The sequence below is a fragment of the Ovis canadensis genome, chromosome 7 (assembly GCF_042477335.2).
Source record: "Ovis canadensis isolate MfBH-ARS-UI-01 breed Bighorn chromosome 7, ARS-UI_OviCan_v2, whole genome shotgun sequence".
In the NCBI taxonomy this organism is placed as follows: domain Eukaryota; kingdom Metazoa; phylum Chordata; class Mammalia; order Artiodactyla; family Bovidae; genus Ovis; species Ovis canadensis.
In genome coordinates, this window is record NC_091251.1 from 76,372,206 (window position 1) to 76,386,472 (window position 14,267).

Below are 14,267 nucleotides of genomic sequence, written 5' to 3' on the forward strand. Positions count from 1 at the left end.
AGTCAGTTTTCTCATGTGAAAAATAGAGACCATGACATTATAGTTCTCCCTCAATTGTCATCCCATTTCTCTTCCTTTGTGTAAAGTGTGCTTTGAGTGAAACTGACCCTCCCACTCCCTGCTTTGGGAGTGGGCCCTGATTAGAAGCAGCCTAGCATTATATTCCCACTCCTTTTCCCAGTGGTGGTGTCAGGGATATAGTGCGAGTAACTCGTGCGTCAGTATGAAGCTCAGTAGAAAGAGTGGCGTTTGTTCATTGATTCTCTGATAATTCCCACTCTGTTGAGTGTGAATGAGGAGGCAAGAAGGCCCAATGATTGCTGACAGCGTTCTTTTTTTTAATTATCACTGGGAATGAACCTGATGCTAGATCCAACAAGTGGAAGATGGCAGATATGAGGAAACTGCAGAGAAACGGATCCAGAGCACTGATCAAGCCATGCCTGAAGCCCACACTACCACTGGAGTTTGCAGTTATATGAGCAGTAAGTCTTCCTTATTTGTTAAGCCAATTTCTGTTGAATTGTTTCCCCTGTAAAAAAATTTATATAGGAATTGTTGAATTGTTTCCCTTATAAAACAATTTCCCAATTTATATGCTAACTTCTAGAGTGGCTGCATATGAATAAATAGCAGAATGCCTGCTGATTTCTAAGGCAGCATCTATCATGACAGTACAGTTATTGTCTCAATGTGGGGGAGAGGTGGGAGTGCTACAGATAATTACATGGAAGCAAGCCCCAAGGACATGGTGGTGGTGGATTTTCGGTGCAGAGAATAGGAATTAAGAATAGAAACAATCACTTAAAACTTCTGTTTCATCAATCTCCCAGGCTAATTACTAATTAATTTACTATTTAATTGGTAACTACAGCTATTAATTATGTTGGGAAATAAAAAGGTTTATAAATATACACTCTCATATATTCTATAATTTAGTCATGAATCAGAAGGAGGTACATGATAGACTGCTCAATTCAGAGGGGCCCAGGATTTCAAGATGTATTAAGGAATGGAATGCAGTGGGAATCTTAAATATTTGTCAACAGTTTGGTGAAGACAAAAGTAGAACTGAAAAAAAAAACCCCAAAACTGAAGCAAAATCAATTGAGATCACAATGTTCTTTCAAAGTCTCTTCCTGAGAGTCTGAGCCAAGCTGGTGAGCACAGTGTTTAGCCCTTCTGGAATGTGGGGGGCTGCGATCTGCCTTCAGATCTGCAATCTGAAGCGTGGGGGTGACGGGGCTGCCCTGTGCCCATCTGGGATCCCCAGGTTGCAGCCTATGGGAAGGGTGCTATTGACAGCCCTGGAGAAGCAGGGAGAGAACCAAGCGGGGCGTGGAGAGATAATGAGTTCCGTTTCTGACATGTTTAGTTTTAGGAGGTGGTGGGACACCCAAGTAGAGATATTCTGCAGACAGAAAGAAATATGGCACTGAAGAAAGGGTGAGAGGTCAAGGCTGGGGCTGGAGATTTGGGAGTCATCTGCGTTCAGGTGGTAATTAAAGCCATCTGCCGGGAACTTCTAAGAGGAACGTGCTGGGCGGGAAGAAAGCCCACGGCCCCAACCTGAGCCTTGCTTAGGGGAAGAAGGAAAAGCAGGGAAAGGCACATGCAGGAGGTTCGGGAAAGAAACAGTGAGAAAGGAAGGAAGAAATCTACAGAACAGTGTCCTTACAGCCAAGGGCAAAGAGGAAATGGATGGAGACCCATTAAAAAGGCCATAGAAGCTGAAAAAGCTGTAAAGAGCGATTAGGCAATGGGATGTTTCCCTCATTTTACAAACGCCATTCAGAAGGAAGCAAAGGTCATTTACCCTTCAGAGAACTAGGGAATCTTTGGTATAAGATGAATGATTTGAGGGAGGCTGAATTCTCAGCGCTTTCCTTTTCTACCTAAAAAGGACATGATATTTATCAGTCTGGGGGTGGTTTAAAAGGAAGCTAGTCAGCACTCTCAGTGGGAAAAAAAAATGAGAAGTCCTCATTTATAATACTCTGAAGATTATTATCATAATGTAGATAAAATAGATTTAGTTGTTTTCTCTCTTTTTTGGGGGAAGCTAGCCCTTGAAAGTTATAGGACAAGGGAGCCTGGCTTACCAAGATAAACAGGACCCTAGGAATCTGAGTATTAAAAAAATAAAATAAAACCAATTGGGAAATACTCTATGTGTAAATATCCAGTGACATAACACACTGCCATGTTGTTGCTGAAACTAGCTAAGTGAATTGAACTACAGGAAAGGCGATGGGGTTATGGGCTAGAAAACAAACATATCAACATTGATTTTTCCTTTTCTGCATGACAGAAGTCAGTGAGGAGTTGAATTTTTGTACCCTGACCTATATTAGCAATGCCAAGTGAGATCATCCTGTGATTCACTCAATTCGTAGTCCCAAAGAAATTGTATAGTGACAAGGTGTTTCAAATCACCTCCCTTTAATAGCTTGGCAAATTCCTTTAGGCAAGATGTACATTAATGAAGGAGTGATGATAACATGGTTTCCTCAGGCTCTCCAGAGCTGGTGTGTTAATTAAGGTGGTGCAGGGTGGTTGAGGGCTCCCTTGATAGCTCTGTTGGTAAAAAATTCGTCTGCAGTACAGGAGACCTGGGTTCAATCCCTGGGTTGGGAAGATCGCCTGGAGAAGGGAAAGGCTGCCCACTCCAGTATTCTGGCCTGGAGAACTCCATGGACTATATAGTCCATGGGGTCTCAAAGAGTTGGACACGGCTGAATGACTTTCACTTTCAGGATGGCTGAGACCCTTGCAATTGCAACTTTTACCCAACCCCTCAAGCAGAACACTCTGGGTCAGAGCGCTGCTCAGTCATGTTTGGTCCTTACCCCCAGTGATCACCCATAGCTGTGCTTTGGGTGGAAGCCGACCATAGTTCCCTAGGGAATCCCAATGGTCAGGTAAGGCCGAGTACAGGTGCTTAGAGGGAGGGCTGGGCTGTGATCAAGAATGAATGCCTTCCTCCACATGTGAGAAGCATAGAATTTTGTCTGAGGCGTGAAGTTTGTTGTGTTCTCATTTTTGTGTGTAAAATTTAATAGAGCAGTGATTTTCCAGGTCTCTTTAAAATCCCATTAATTGAATTTGAGTTGTTATAAAATGTAGATTGGCCTCACAGAGGCCAAAGGAATGACATGAAACAGTGAGACTAGCAGGAGCAGAAAAATGGAGAAGCTGGGAGAGGAGGGTAGGGTGGTAGATGGAAGGAAAAGTCTCTGCCCACTTTTGAAGGTCATAATCATCTTTGTTGTCTTTCAGAAAGAATAGGGAAAGCAAGGAGGGAGATGAATCTGTTAATAATATTTACTGAGCATTTTTATAATTGAGGAATAGCATATGCTAATCTACATAGTTCTCACACTAACCCTTTATGATATACATTATTGTTCTATTTCCCCTAAATGAATGGAGGCTCAGGTGAGTTTAGTAACTTGTCCAAGGTAGTGGCAGAGTCAGGATCTAAACAAATCCCTTCCCTTCCTTCCTTGGTCCCCCCTTCCCTTCTTTTCCATATGTCAACACTTTTTTCTTTTCTTCTGTGCTTTGGTCTATTTATAAGGAACTCACAGGAAAGAGCTGGAATTTCCTCGTCTCTTTGCCTGCAGCAGACCCCCCACTTGCACATGTGTGCTAACTCACACCTCCCACCTGGCCTCTCTCTGGACCTGCAGAACAGCAGGGCATGCAGGTGGCAGTGGAGAAGCCTGGAGATGCCCAGACATCTTTGCGGTTGCAACTGACTAGCACACACCAGGCTGCTCCCATATCAGCATGTGTGTGTGTTATGGGAGAATAATATGCCCCTGTACCTGACTGTTACCAGGCAGAGCATCGGGGCCCACATTAGGAAGCTGTGACTGAACTCCCGACCTTGGAAGAGTGTCTAACATACCAGGCAGAAACTGGTCGGCATTCAGAAGGAGGATGAGACCAAAATCCAGTTTCTCAATTAGGCCAGTCGAGGAGCGGGTGTTGAAGAGGGAGAACTATGCCTGGGGCCCACCCCTAGCCTACTAAATCCCAGTTCTGGTTATAGCAAATGTCAGGGCTTGGGCACCTGACACAGGGACCCAGGAACAAGGCTAGTCTGGTGGTCCCAGGGAGTGGGAGAGAAATGGAAAGATACAAAGACATGGGGGTCAGGAGAAGAATGAATTGGAATTCTTTTTCTAAGAAAAAACCCTAAAATATAAGGCAAATTAGATGGAGAGTGAGGAATCAGGAGACCCGTGCTCATTAGCACCAAGAAGGAAGTCTGAGGAGGTTTTCATGTCCTTGAGGGAAGACTCCCAAAGCTTGGAACAGAGGATGAGAAATACGTAGCCTGTGCTGAACAAGGGGTATGTGTGGTGGGAGGGGGAGATGAGCTAGGTTGATTCTGACACTTCCTCAGTTGGCTGTCAGAGGAGCCCTCTCCTTTTCTCTCTGGCTGTCTGGCTCAAGCAGTATGGAGTTCAACACAGAGAAAGGGAAAAAATTTGCCCCTCCTACCTACTGCCTTAGCAGAACTTGAAAGGTTGAAGGTTTGTACAATGTGTTTGGTCTCTGTTGCACATTCTCTTCCTGCTCTTTGTCTTCCTCATCTTCTCTTTTAAAGCAACACCTTAAAAAGTGAATATTGGGACTTCTCTGGCAGTCCGGTGGTTTAGACTTTGACTTCCAGTGTAGGAGATATGGGTTAAATCCTTGATCGGGGGCTAAGATCCCACATGCCTCAGGGCCAAAAAACCAAAATCATAAGACATAAGCAATATTGTAACAAATTCAATAAAGACTTTAAAAATGGTCCCCATCATAAAACCCTTTAAAAATGAACAACAACAAAAAAAGATTAAAAGATAACAGAGGTTTATTTAAAAAAAAATGTAAAATTCATCCTTAGCTGTGGGGTGTGCTAAAACAAGCCAGGGACTAGATTTGACTAGTGAATCCCTACTCTGATACCAGAAGAACATTGGGGTGATAGGTGGGGCTCTGATGTGGTATATTTAATTATAGTTATTCACTTTATAATTTATTTTGGAAAGGAAACTAGCATCTGACTTTAAAAGTATTTATTTAGCATTTTCCATAAGCAAGGCACTGTTTTTTTACAGGTTTCAGCTTATTTAAACTGATTAACTCATTTAAACCGAGACACAGACTTTGAGTCGTGACCCAAGGTCAAACTGGTAGTAAGTGGTGGAGCTGGGACTTGAACTCAGGCAGCCTAGTTCTAGAATCCACAGTCTTAACTTTGGTAATATGTTGTCTTTTATGAGGATAATGCTTCTTAAAAATGTATAATGTTCTTGTCCTCATTTCATTTCATCTTCTAAGCAGCTTAATATCTAAGATTTCATACAAACTGAAATGATCAAAGAAGGCATACTCCTTTTTTTACTTTATCTGCCGTTTGGACCTTAAGAAATTTTCAGACTGATTGAAGAAAATCAAATCAGATAGTTGTAACTGTGGGTAAGGCTCACAGACTCTCCTGGCACAAGCAATGCAAGTATCCAGATTTCGAGCACTGAGGACTGTAACTGTGGAGCCTGGGACTCACTAGACAAGGGAGAAATTTCTGTGGTTTAGGAAGCCTTAGAATTGAGGGTTTAGTAGGATTTCCTAGAAGCAGGAAAGGTTTAGTGTATAAAAGAAAAGGGAATAACTATAGGCAACCTGTTGCCCACCAAAACAGTATTATTTGAGGGGATTGAGATAATGATGCTTTATGAATATTCTCTCACTTTGGCCTCTGATGAACATGAGAATATTAACCAGACTGAATGGGGCCATTTTCTTATTTTCCACTAACCATATTTTGCAAGAACTCTTGGAAACAGTATAGTAAGATGCTTTAAAAGTAGAAAACAATCAATAAAAGCATTGCTAGCTGAACTATGAACATGACCAGCCCTTCTTTCCCCAAGCTTCCCAGATTCTGGGTGTTCTTCCTTTTATTCATATTTTCTGGAGATGTGGAATCTCTTCTGATCTGGAGTCCACCTCTTCCTTTTCTTTCTGTCAAACATGCAGGATACTGACTTGCTGATTCAGAGGATTTGCAATTCAGCACCTCGTGCCTTTCTGGGATCCACAGGCCATTTCCCAGGGTCTGGCAGATCCTCAGCTGTGTGCTGGCTTTCCTTGGTTTGAGCCCAGGGTCACATTGCAGATAGGACCCCTATGAAGGGTGAAGAGTCAACACCTTAATCTCATTCCCTTAATAATTTCATTTTATTCTCTTTCCTTGATGAGATAATTCTTTATTTTCTGGATCACCCAGTTTAGTCTGTGGACCACATTTTCTATTGTTTCCTCTCGACACTGGGTTACCAACAGTAGAAATCCTAGATAAATAATCAGCTTGCTATAATAGATTTTGGACATTTTTACTGAATAAAACATAAATGCAGAAAAGTACATCATGTTGATTTTAAGGTGTGCTAAATTCATCATGAAATAATGTAATTATCCTGTTCCTCAAAAGAGGCTCTTTCAGTTTTATTTTTAATCCCTCTCTCCTCCAGGACAAATGTTGTGAACTCATAGAATTTTAGAGCTGGTCTTTGGAGATTTTTTTTTAGTCCAATTTCTCTTCCAGTGATAGAATACAGTTTGAAGACTACGTTTTGACTGAAGAAATGTATGATTTATTTTGTGGGTCACTTGAGTATTTAACTGCATATTTATTATTGTCTAATGATGTCATAGTCTTTTGGAAGTGCTGGAAACTGTGTGTCTATAGGGTGATTATTTTCCCCTGGGTCTGTCCTGTAAGTAAAACCTTCTCCATTTATTCTGTTTTTCCTGTAACAAAGGAGTGTTTAACCTTCAGCCTCTGAATCCTTTGAGTGTGGGGGCGTGTGTGTGTGTGCATGCCTGCCTGTGTGTTGGAGAGAGTGTTGGTCGGGCTGGAGTGGCTCTTCATGAACTTTTATTTGCCACTGGAAACAAATTGCATGGAAATAAAGGCAACATTAGCACCCACAGATGTTCTACTTGGTACAGCAAACTTTCATGGAATTGAGAAACTGTTACAAGTCAAACAGTTTCAGTAGAATTCTGTTAACAATTTTGGACAAGGGAATTAAAGTATTATGATTCTAAAATAATTTACTTAAATATAGAAGAGTTTCTTTTAGGGGGGTTAACTTATCAAAATGTTTTTATTTATTTTGTTGCTCCCATCTACATCATATATTTACTTTGGTGTCAAGTAAATAAATCAGCTGATATGCACTATAATGCTTTCCTTCGTAAACTCTGAGAGAAAAGCTCAAGCTTATACTACTGTTTTCAAATAGAGCCACTTGGGTACAGTGCTGTGCAAATAGTGAGCACTCAATATGTACAATATATGTTGATTTGATTTGTAAGGGAAAGTTCAGATAATATTTTCCAGAATAGATGCAAAGTGGATACTTGGCCCTCAGCCTGCAGTGTTTGTCCAGATAAGACAGAGCTGTGGAGTTAGGACCGCAGGAAGTGATTAATTTTCTTAGGTATTTTAACATGGTCCTTTGAAGGGGATCAGCTTTTGAATCTTTAAGATTATATTTATTGCCCTGGTGCTTCCCTTCTATGTTTAGACATGAAAGTGAATGTCATTGTTGAATAGTAAACAGAGGAGAATGACTTTGTGACAGAAGTATGTAAAGTATCTTGTAATTCAGTAGGAGAATCAAAGTCTGCTTCAGTTCTTTGCATTCTCAGGGATTCAGAAAGGATTAAGGTAACAATAAGTAGAACCTATGCAAGAGAGTAACTGAAGGATAGCATTCCTTGAACCTCAGAAACCTGGGTGAAAGGAATTGGGCAATTAAGGTCTTTAGGAAATCTAATGGGGTCATTTGTGAATGCCGGGCTTCATGGAACTTGGCACACTGTCATCTCAGAGATCAAGGGAGGTCACTGGCTTAAGAGATGGGGGGATGAAAGTGGAGTGACTGTTTCCTGCAAAGTATGTTTAAAGACTCTTAACTCTTGTTTGACGGTAGCTACAGGGATTGTGGGTAAGTTTTGGGGTTTTTTACATGATATAAGGGAGCTAAAGATATAATGCCTCTGTAAAGTGTGTTTTCTTGGCTTTCTGACTAAGTCATATCATATCCAAGGAACTGAGATTTGTTTTCTCCCCATGCATCTACTCAACAACAAGTATTCACATCTAACTGGTTAGCCAGCTGAATAGTTATTAAAGCAAATGATGTACCATGCTAAAGACAAAAGTATAAAATAATAATTTTTCTTACATTAGCTTAAATTCTCAAGTGTATTCATGTTACTACCAATTAATAAAAAATCTTTATTACCAACTTATGAGGGGTTTCCTATTACTCCAGGTAGGTATAAAATCTTGCCAAAAATGATTGCCCCAAATCATAGTGACATATTAGAAGCACACTCATTCATACATACATCTGCCTTGTTTCCTCTCCTTCAAAAATACCCTTGATGTGTCTTCCTCCTGTCTTTGCTGACTTTATCAGCGGTATCAACAACCTCCAAGGGTTCGAAACACAGAAGAAATTGTCATGAGGGGGGTCACCTGGCAGCTATTGTTGTAACGGCTGTGGAGTGATGAGCGCTCTCCTAGGATGGTGGAGGTGGGAAGGAAGAGGAAGCTTGGGTCTGAAAGACATTGTTCATGGAACATTACCAGAACTTGTGAAATATTAGGTACAGGGAATGAATGAAGCGGAAGGAGGTGTCTAATACAACTCAAGACCATCATCTGGGTGACTGGGAGGTTGTCCATACCATTGACAAGTCAGGAAAGCCATAGTGGGCGGTGATGGGGGTAAACACATCAGGGGTATTTTTGCGGGAGTGGGGAAGTGAAGAGGAGGCAAGAGAGATGAATGCATGAATGAATTTGTTTTTAAGGTAAGTCAGTTTGAATTTTCGTACTTATCCAGGAGGAAAGACTTAGAGATTGGAATTGGCTCAGGTGTGGTCCTAGAAAAGTGCTCCTAGTAGAAGTTCCTGCAAGGGAGGTGGGAACGGAGGGCTGAGGACTGAGCACTTTAAACCCCATCATGGTGGTGCTTAGTGTAGCTGGTAGTTGGTAGAAGTTTTGGTAACTGGTAGAAGTTTCTGTGTGTGGTGGTGGGTGGATAGAAGGCTGCAGCGGGTTCTTATTTTAAGATTATACTATAGCATCTAGCAGATTCCTTTTTTGTTTCAGACAAAGGCTAAAAATAGCGACCTCTAAAGCCCCAATTTGCTAATTACAATATTCCAAGGAGCTATTTTATTTCTTCTAGAGTACATCTGAAGCATCATCTCTATTAATACACTTACAGTAATTCTTGCTTTTTACTCTTAACAACTCCTAAGGGGAAAACATAACTTCAAGAAATTTTTACCCTGAAAGACATCTAGAAACAACTATTTCTGCTGGATTATCTGCCCCATGCAAAAGATAGGCACGTGCTTCTGTAGAGAATCCTCACAATTTCTCAAGAATAAAGGAGTGACAGTTAAACAAAGGGTAGCCTTTATCAGTGTTGTTTCTATCCATGGAAATTTGAGTACATTCTTTTTCGAGTGACTGACAAGTGGTGCAAATGGAAGCACATTAAGTGTGGGGAGGCTATAATACAGAGATGTTCGGTTGATCCCAGCTCGTATGGCACTTGGCTATCTGTTGGTCCAAAGAACTTTGAGGATCAAAACAAACTTATCTGTAAAATGCCATCTCTCCTTTTATTAGGATGACTTAGAGTATGTCCACACTGGTTCTTTACATCTTAATGGAAGTCACAGTCTCAGGATTGGAGCAGAAGTGTTGACTAAGTGTTGAGCAATTGAGAGCCATTGTTTATAGCATAGTTTTACCTTGGGGACTGAAAAGTTCTGGTTTTCATGTTTCTGAATAATCATCAGGTGATTAGCGAAGCTAAACACCTTCCAATGAGTTGATTTACTCATGAGCTGGACATACACAGGCTATGCTGGTTGGTTTAATGATGGATTCAGAACAACAGGCACCTTCCTGGCAATTTAGTAAAAACGCTAATTTCAAAAGCTCCTGTTCTATCCACAGAAAGTGTAAACATAGAATTCTGTGGTGGCAAGGTTTCTCAAAAGTCTACTTCAGTTACTCAAAATATTTATAAATGTGTACAGCCAACCTTAAACTTGTTTGGAAATATAATTCTTATAAGTTATCGTAAACAGAAGTCTTTCGTTCAAGCATCATGCACTTTCAGATGATCGTAAACCAAACTGCGGCTGTTTAAAAGGAAGAGCTTTATGTTTGCAGTACAGGTATTTTTGTTTTCATCACAAACCCCATTTCCAGTTCTTAAGGAATAAGTAACAATTATAAACCTCTGGGGCCCAGGTGGCTAAACTGTAAAGATAGGGGATGATGATTTTTTTCCCTTATCGTCAAAAATACCCAGGAATGGACTTGTTAGAGGCCAAGTAAGAACCGTTTGAATGGTAACATTCTTCTACACAACTGGCCATGTCATGATTCATGTCTGTAACCACATGCAAGGATGAATGCAGAGGTGGCCCCACGTGGTGTGTTTGATGTAAGCAGGAAGCCAGCTGCACTCTGTTCTAATATTAGCAAAGAGGACCTGCTTTTGCAAATGGAGGATGATTTAAGGGTCTATTTTTGTGGTTCAGCAAATGCCGTTAGGAGTAGCAGAAGGTTACCCTTTTCCCATCACCTTAATTCCAGAGATATTCACAGACCTGACATTAGGCTGTTGGCTACTCGTCATAAGACTTCGCTGTCAAAGTGAATTCAGCTGATGAACTATGAACACGCTTACAGTCAGATAATAGATGAAAGAGTCTCAAGATAAACGAGGTGCTTATAGAAAACCTGGCCACAGTTGTTTAAAAGAGGATGGCAAAGGCCGTTAATTCTCGTCAGGCATTTTCAAAAGGCAGTGGGTACTTGACTTCTTACTTTGAGAGCACATTATCTTACCTTTTTGCAAGAGTGGGGCCTCCGATGTATGTTGAAAGGGGGAGTGTGCTTTTCCAAACTGACACTAAACACAGCGTCCTTCTGGAGGGAGAAGGGAAATTTTTTCCCCTCAAGTATGATAAAGGACTTTGTAGCCTCCCTTCAGGCTAACGTTTTGACCATGTTATATCACATCAAATATTCTTGTTTCTCTACACTCTCTTCCTCTTTCTTTCTCGCCCAGAATGTTCAAATTATGTCTGTGGAGGATATTAATGTGAACATTGACAATCTTTTCTCTTCAGGAACTGATCATATTAAAATTCACACTGAATTGTTCTTGGTGATCTCTTACTTCTAGCTTCACACTTTAGAATGAAGATTTCAAAAAGGTGGCTGAAACATAGAGTGTCCATACCCTTTTCCACTGAAATAGCCAGTATGCCTCCATTTATAAGTAAGTTGCATTGGGGGTTGTATCTGTTAGCATGACTAATAGCACCAAATATTTACCATTTTAAAAATTTTAGAAACTGACTGTATTTGGGTACTCTCTCTTATCTCACAAATGTAAGAGTATAAATTTGCCAAAGGAAAGATTTCATAGCGGGGTTTTTTTTTTTTTTTGATGCTAGGTTTAAAGCTCAGAACAATGTAGTCAGAATCAAATTTGAAAGAAGTGTGAGAACATTCTTCTCCAAAAAGGAGGCCAGAAACCTGTATATAGGGATCCTAGATAATTCAGAATGTCTCCCACAAGAGAGTTCCCTGCATAGTCATCTGCCCCATCCTGTTCCAGTGTTTCTCATCCCTTCATTCAGCAGACATTGACTGAGGGCTTTCTGCTGGCAGCTGCCATGCTCCATAGTTTCAAAGAAGGCTCAGGTACAGTTCTCAAAGAGGGTACCACCACCCAGCAGGGCCATCTAGATTCTCAGGGAATCTCAGCAAGGTTTAGCCAGTCCAGGCTGGGGGAATCAGGGCGTGTGTCCTGGGTAAGGCAGACCTATACTCAAGTCTTACAGGCCAAGTACATGAACAAGTGAGTTGTGGAGCTGAGTGGGATGGGGCATCATTTAGGTGGAGTCTGCTAAGGAGCTAAGGCAGGGAAAAGAATGAGAGAGAGAAGATGCGCCATCAGGGAAATATAGCCCTGGTGTGAGGCAAGGGCTGGCAGGGTGGATGGGGACAGCCCTAGATGCCCTTCTGAGGTGCAGTCAGACAAGTACATGGCTGTGGGAAACTCTCAAGTGGCATCCCATGTCACTAGACAGCAACCTAAGAGGCCTTCTGCAGTTGGCTCCCTGCCACCTCTCTGATCTCTCTCATTCCACTCCAGCCTCTGTTGGCTCTTTGTCATTCGTCCCTCAAGCCCACCAGGGTGGAAGCACTCAGCTTGTCCTTCTCTTCAGGACACTCTTCTACTGGTGGTCTAGCTCACTTCTTCACCTCCCCCAGGCCTTTGCTCCAATGCTGCCTCCTCGGTCAGGCTTTCTATGAGTGCCCTCTTGACAGCTAAAGTCCTCTCCCCCTTCTACCCTGCCCTCCACGTCTTTCTGGAGCCCTTTCTCTGTCTTAACTCTCTTCTGTAGCACTTTGCTACTTATTAGACTTTCTGCGTATCTGGCTTTGTTTATTGAATGTAAGCTCTTAGAGCCTAGAGGTTTTAGTCTTTGTTCCAGAATGGTTTCTGGTATATAATATTACTGGACCAGGCTCCTTTTACCTCACAAGCAGCAACCCAAATGCTGAGATGCTGAGGTTTGCAGCAAAGAGAGGGTATACTCGCAAAGCAGCCAAGCGAGGAGACTGGAAAACAAATCTCTGACCTGCCTCCCCAAAGCCAAGGGCTGGGGATTGTTTGGGAAATAAGGAACAGAAGCAGCAGGGAAGTCTGAGGCATGGGGTGCAGGGGGAGAGTGGAGAAAGGTGATTGGGACAAAGTGCAGTAATAGTAATCGTTGTTCTGTTCAGGTGTAACTAACTATAGGCCTCTGCATGTGCCAACATGGAGGCACTTAGCATGATCTGAGGGTGGAGTGTTCAGCTCTCTGATGTCAAAATGTCACCGAGAGGACACTCGCGCATACCCCATGAGAAGCAATCCAGTTGGAGAGTTGGTGGTCTTATCCAGTCTTAACTAGCTCAGCTCCAGCTAGACATAGCTGACTCTAAGTCCTTGGAAAATAACTCCTGGAAAGTTTATACTGTTTAGGCTACAGGCTGCTTGGAGGGCATGCAAGTCTTACAACGACCTTGATTAGTAAAGGCAGGTGAAATGTATTTGACTAATGATCACCCAGGGTTTTAATTCCTCCATTTTTTCTCCCCCCACACTTTGATCATTCCTTAATCTTGAGGGAAGAGGGGTGGTGGCCATTCTGCTACTTCCTGCATATAAGGGGCATTGACCTAACAAGGACTATAGAAATGAAACTGCTTAACATGCATTTGGAAGTATTCTCTTTTTCCCAACTTCAAGTTAATTTTGAACTCAGGGAACAAATACTACTTATGTACCAGCTGTCAAGGCATTTTTCATAGGCCCAAGATTGGTGATCAAAACTACAGACAAAGATGTACCCTGAGGGGCCACACAGAATGCCAGACACATTGTTAACATTCAGGCTCTTATTTTCAAGGCTTTTATTTAGGGCATAGTCAAGCCAGGGATCGGTGTTCTATCTTTTTACATACTGGAGTGTCTCGATCATTATGAGTTTGGGTCAGTTTGGCTGAAGAACTTAAAGTGTGGAAGGAACATAAGCTGAGAAAAATAAGTATAGTTTCTACAATATCCTCACCAAACAGAATCTTAACAGGGGCAGATGCCAGGGTCATCTAAAAATTTTTGTATCTGAGGACACAAGGAGAGGACCACATTTCAGCTTAGTCAAGGAAAAACAGGGGATGGGAAATTCTCTGTTGATTAGCCTAAGCCAATATGTTATAAAGAGACAGTCACAGTGAAGTTAGGGATGGCTGAAAAATTGATGACAGGCAGAACCAAGGGGTCAGCTTGATCAAACACAGAAAAATGTTTTGGATGGCATTCACAGCTAGAGAGAGAAAATGGCAGTGGGGAAGGAAAGAAGTAGATGGATTAGACATACAGAGAGATAAAATTTACAGACAGTGGTGAACTCGTGAATTACAGCCTGTTCACGAGTCACCAAGCTGGGAAAGGGGTCCTGAAACATTATGTGCAAAATTGTGCTTATCTACAAATAGTTTATGGTTACATAAACACAGATGTTGGATAAGACTAAAACTAAACAGTTTTGGATGGAGAGTGAAGGCAAGAAAACAGAGTTAAGATTGAGACAATGTT

The 14,267-nt window shown here is 41.7% G+C and overlaps 1 protein-coding gene across 1 annotated transcript in view; it reads right to left on the bottom strand.

Moving 5' to 3' along the window:
- Nucleotides 1-4,852: 4,852 nt before the first annotated feature.
- Nucleotides 4,853-14,267, bottom strand: part of LOC138443734 (uncharacterized) — a 434,643-nt gene continuing 425,228 nt past the window's right edge. Inside the window, exon 8 of the mRNA XM_069596664.1 lies at nucleotides 4,853-6,187. Coding sequence (XP_069452765.1) covers nucleotides 5,861-6,187 — 327 coding nt within the window. The 3' untranslated portion in view covers nucleotides 4,853-5,860. The remainder of the gene's footprint in view (nucleotides 6,188-14,267) is intronic.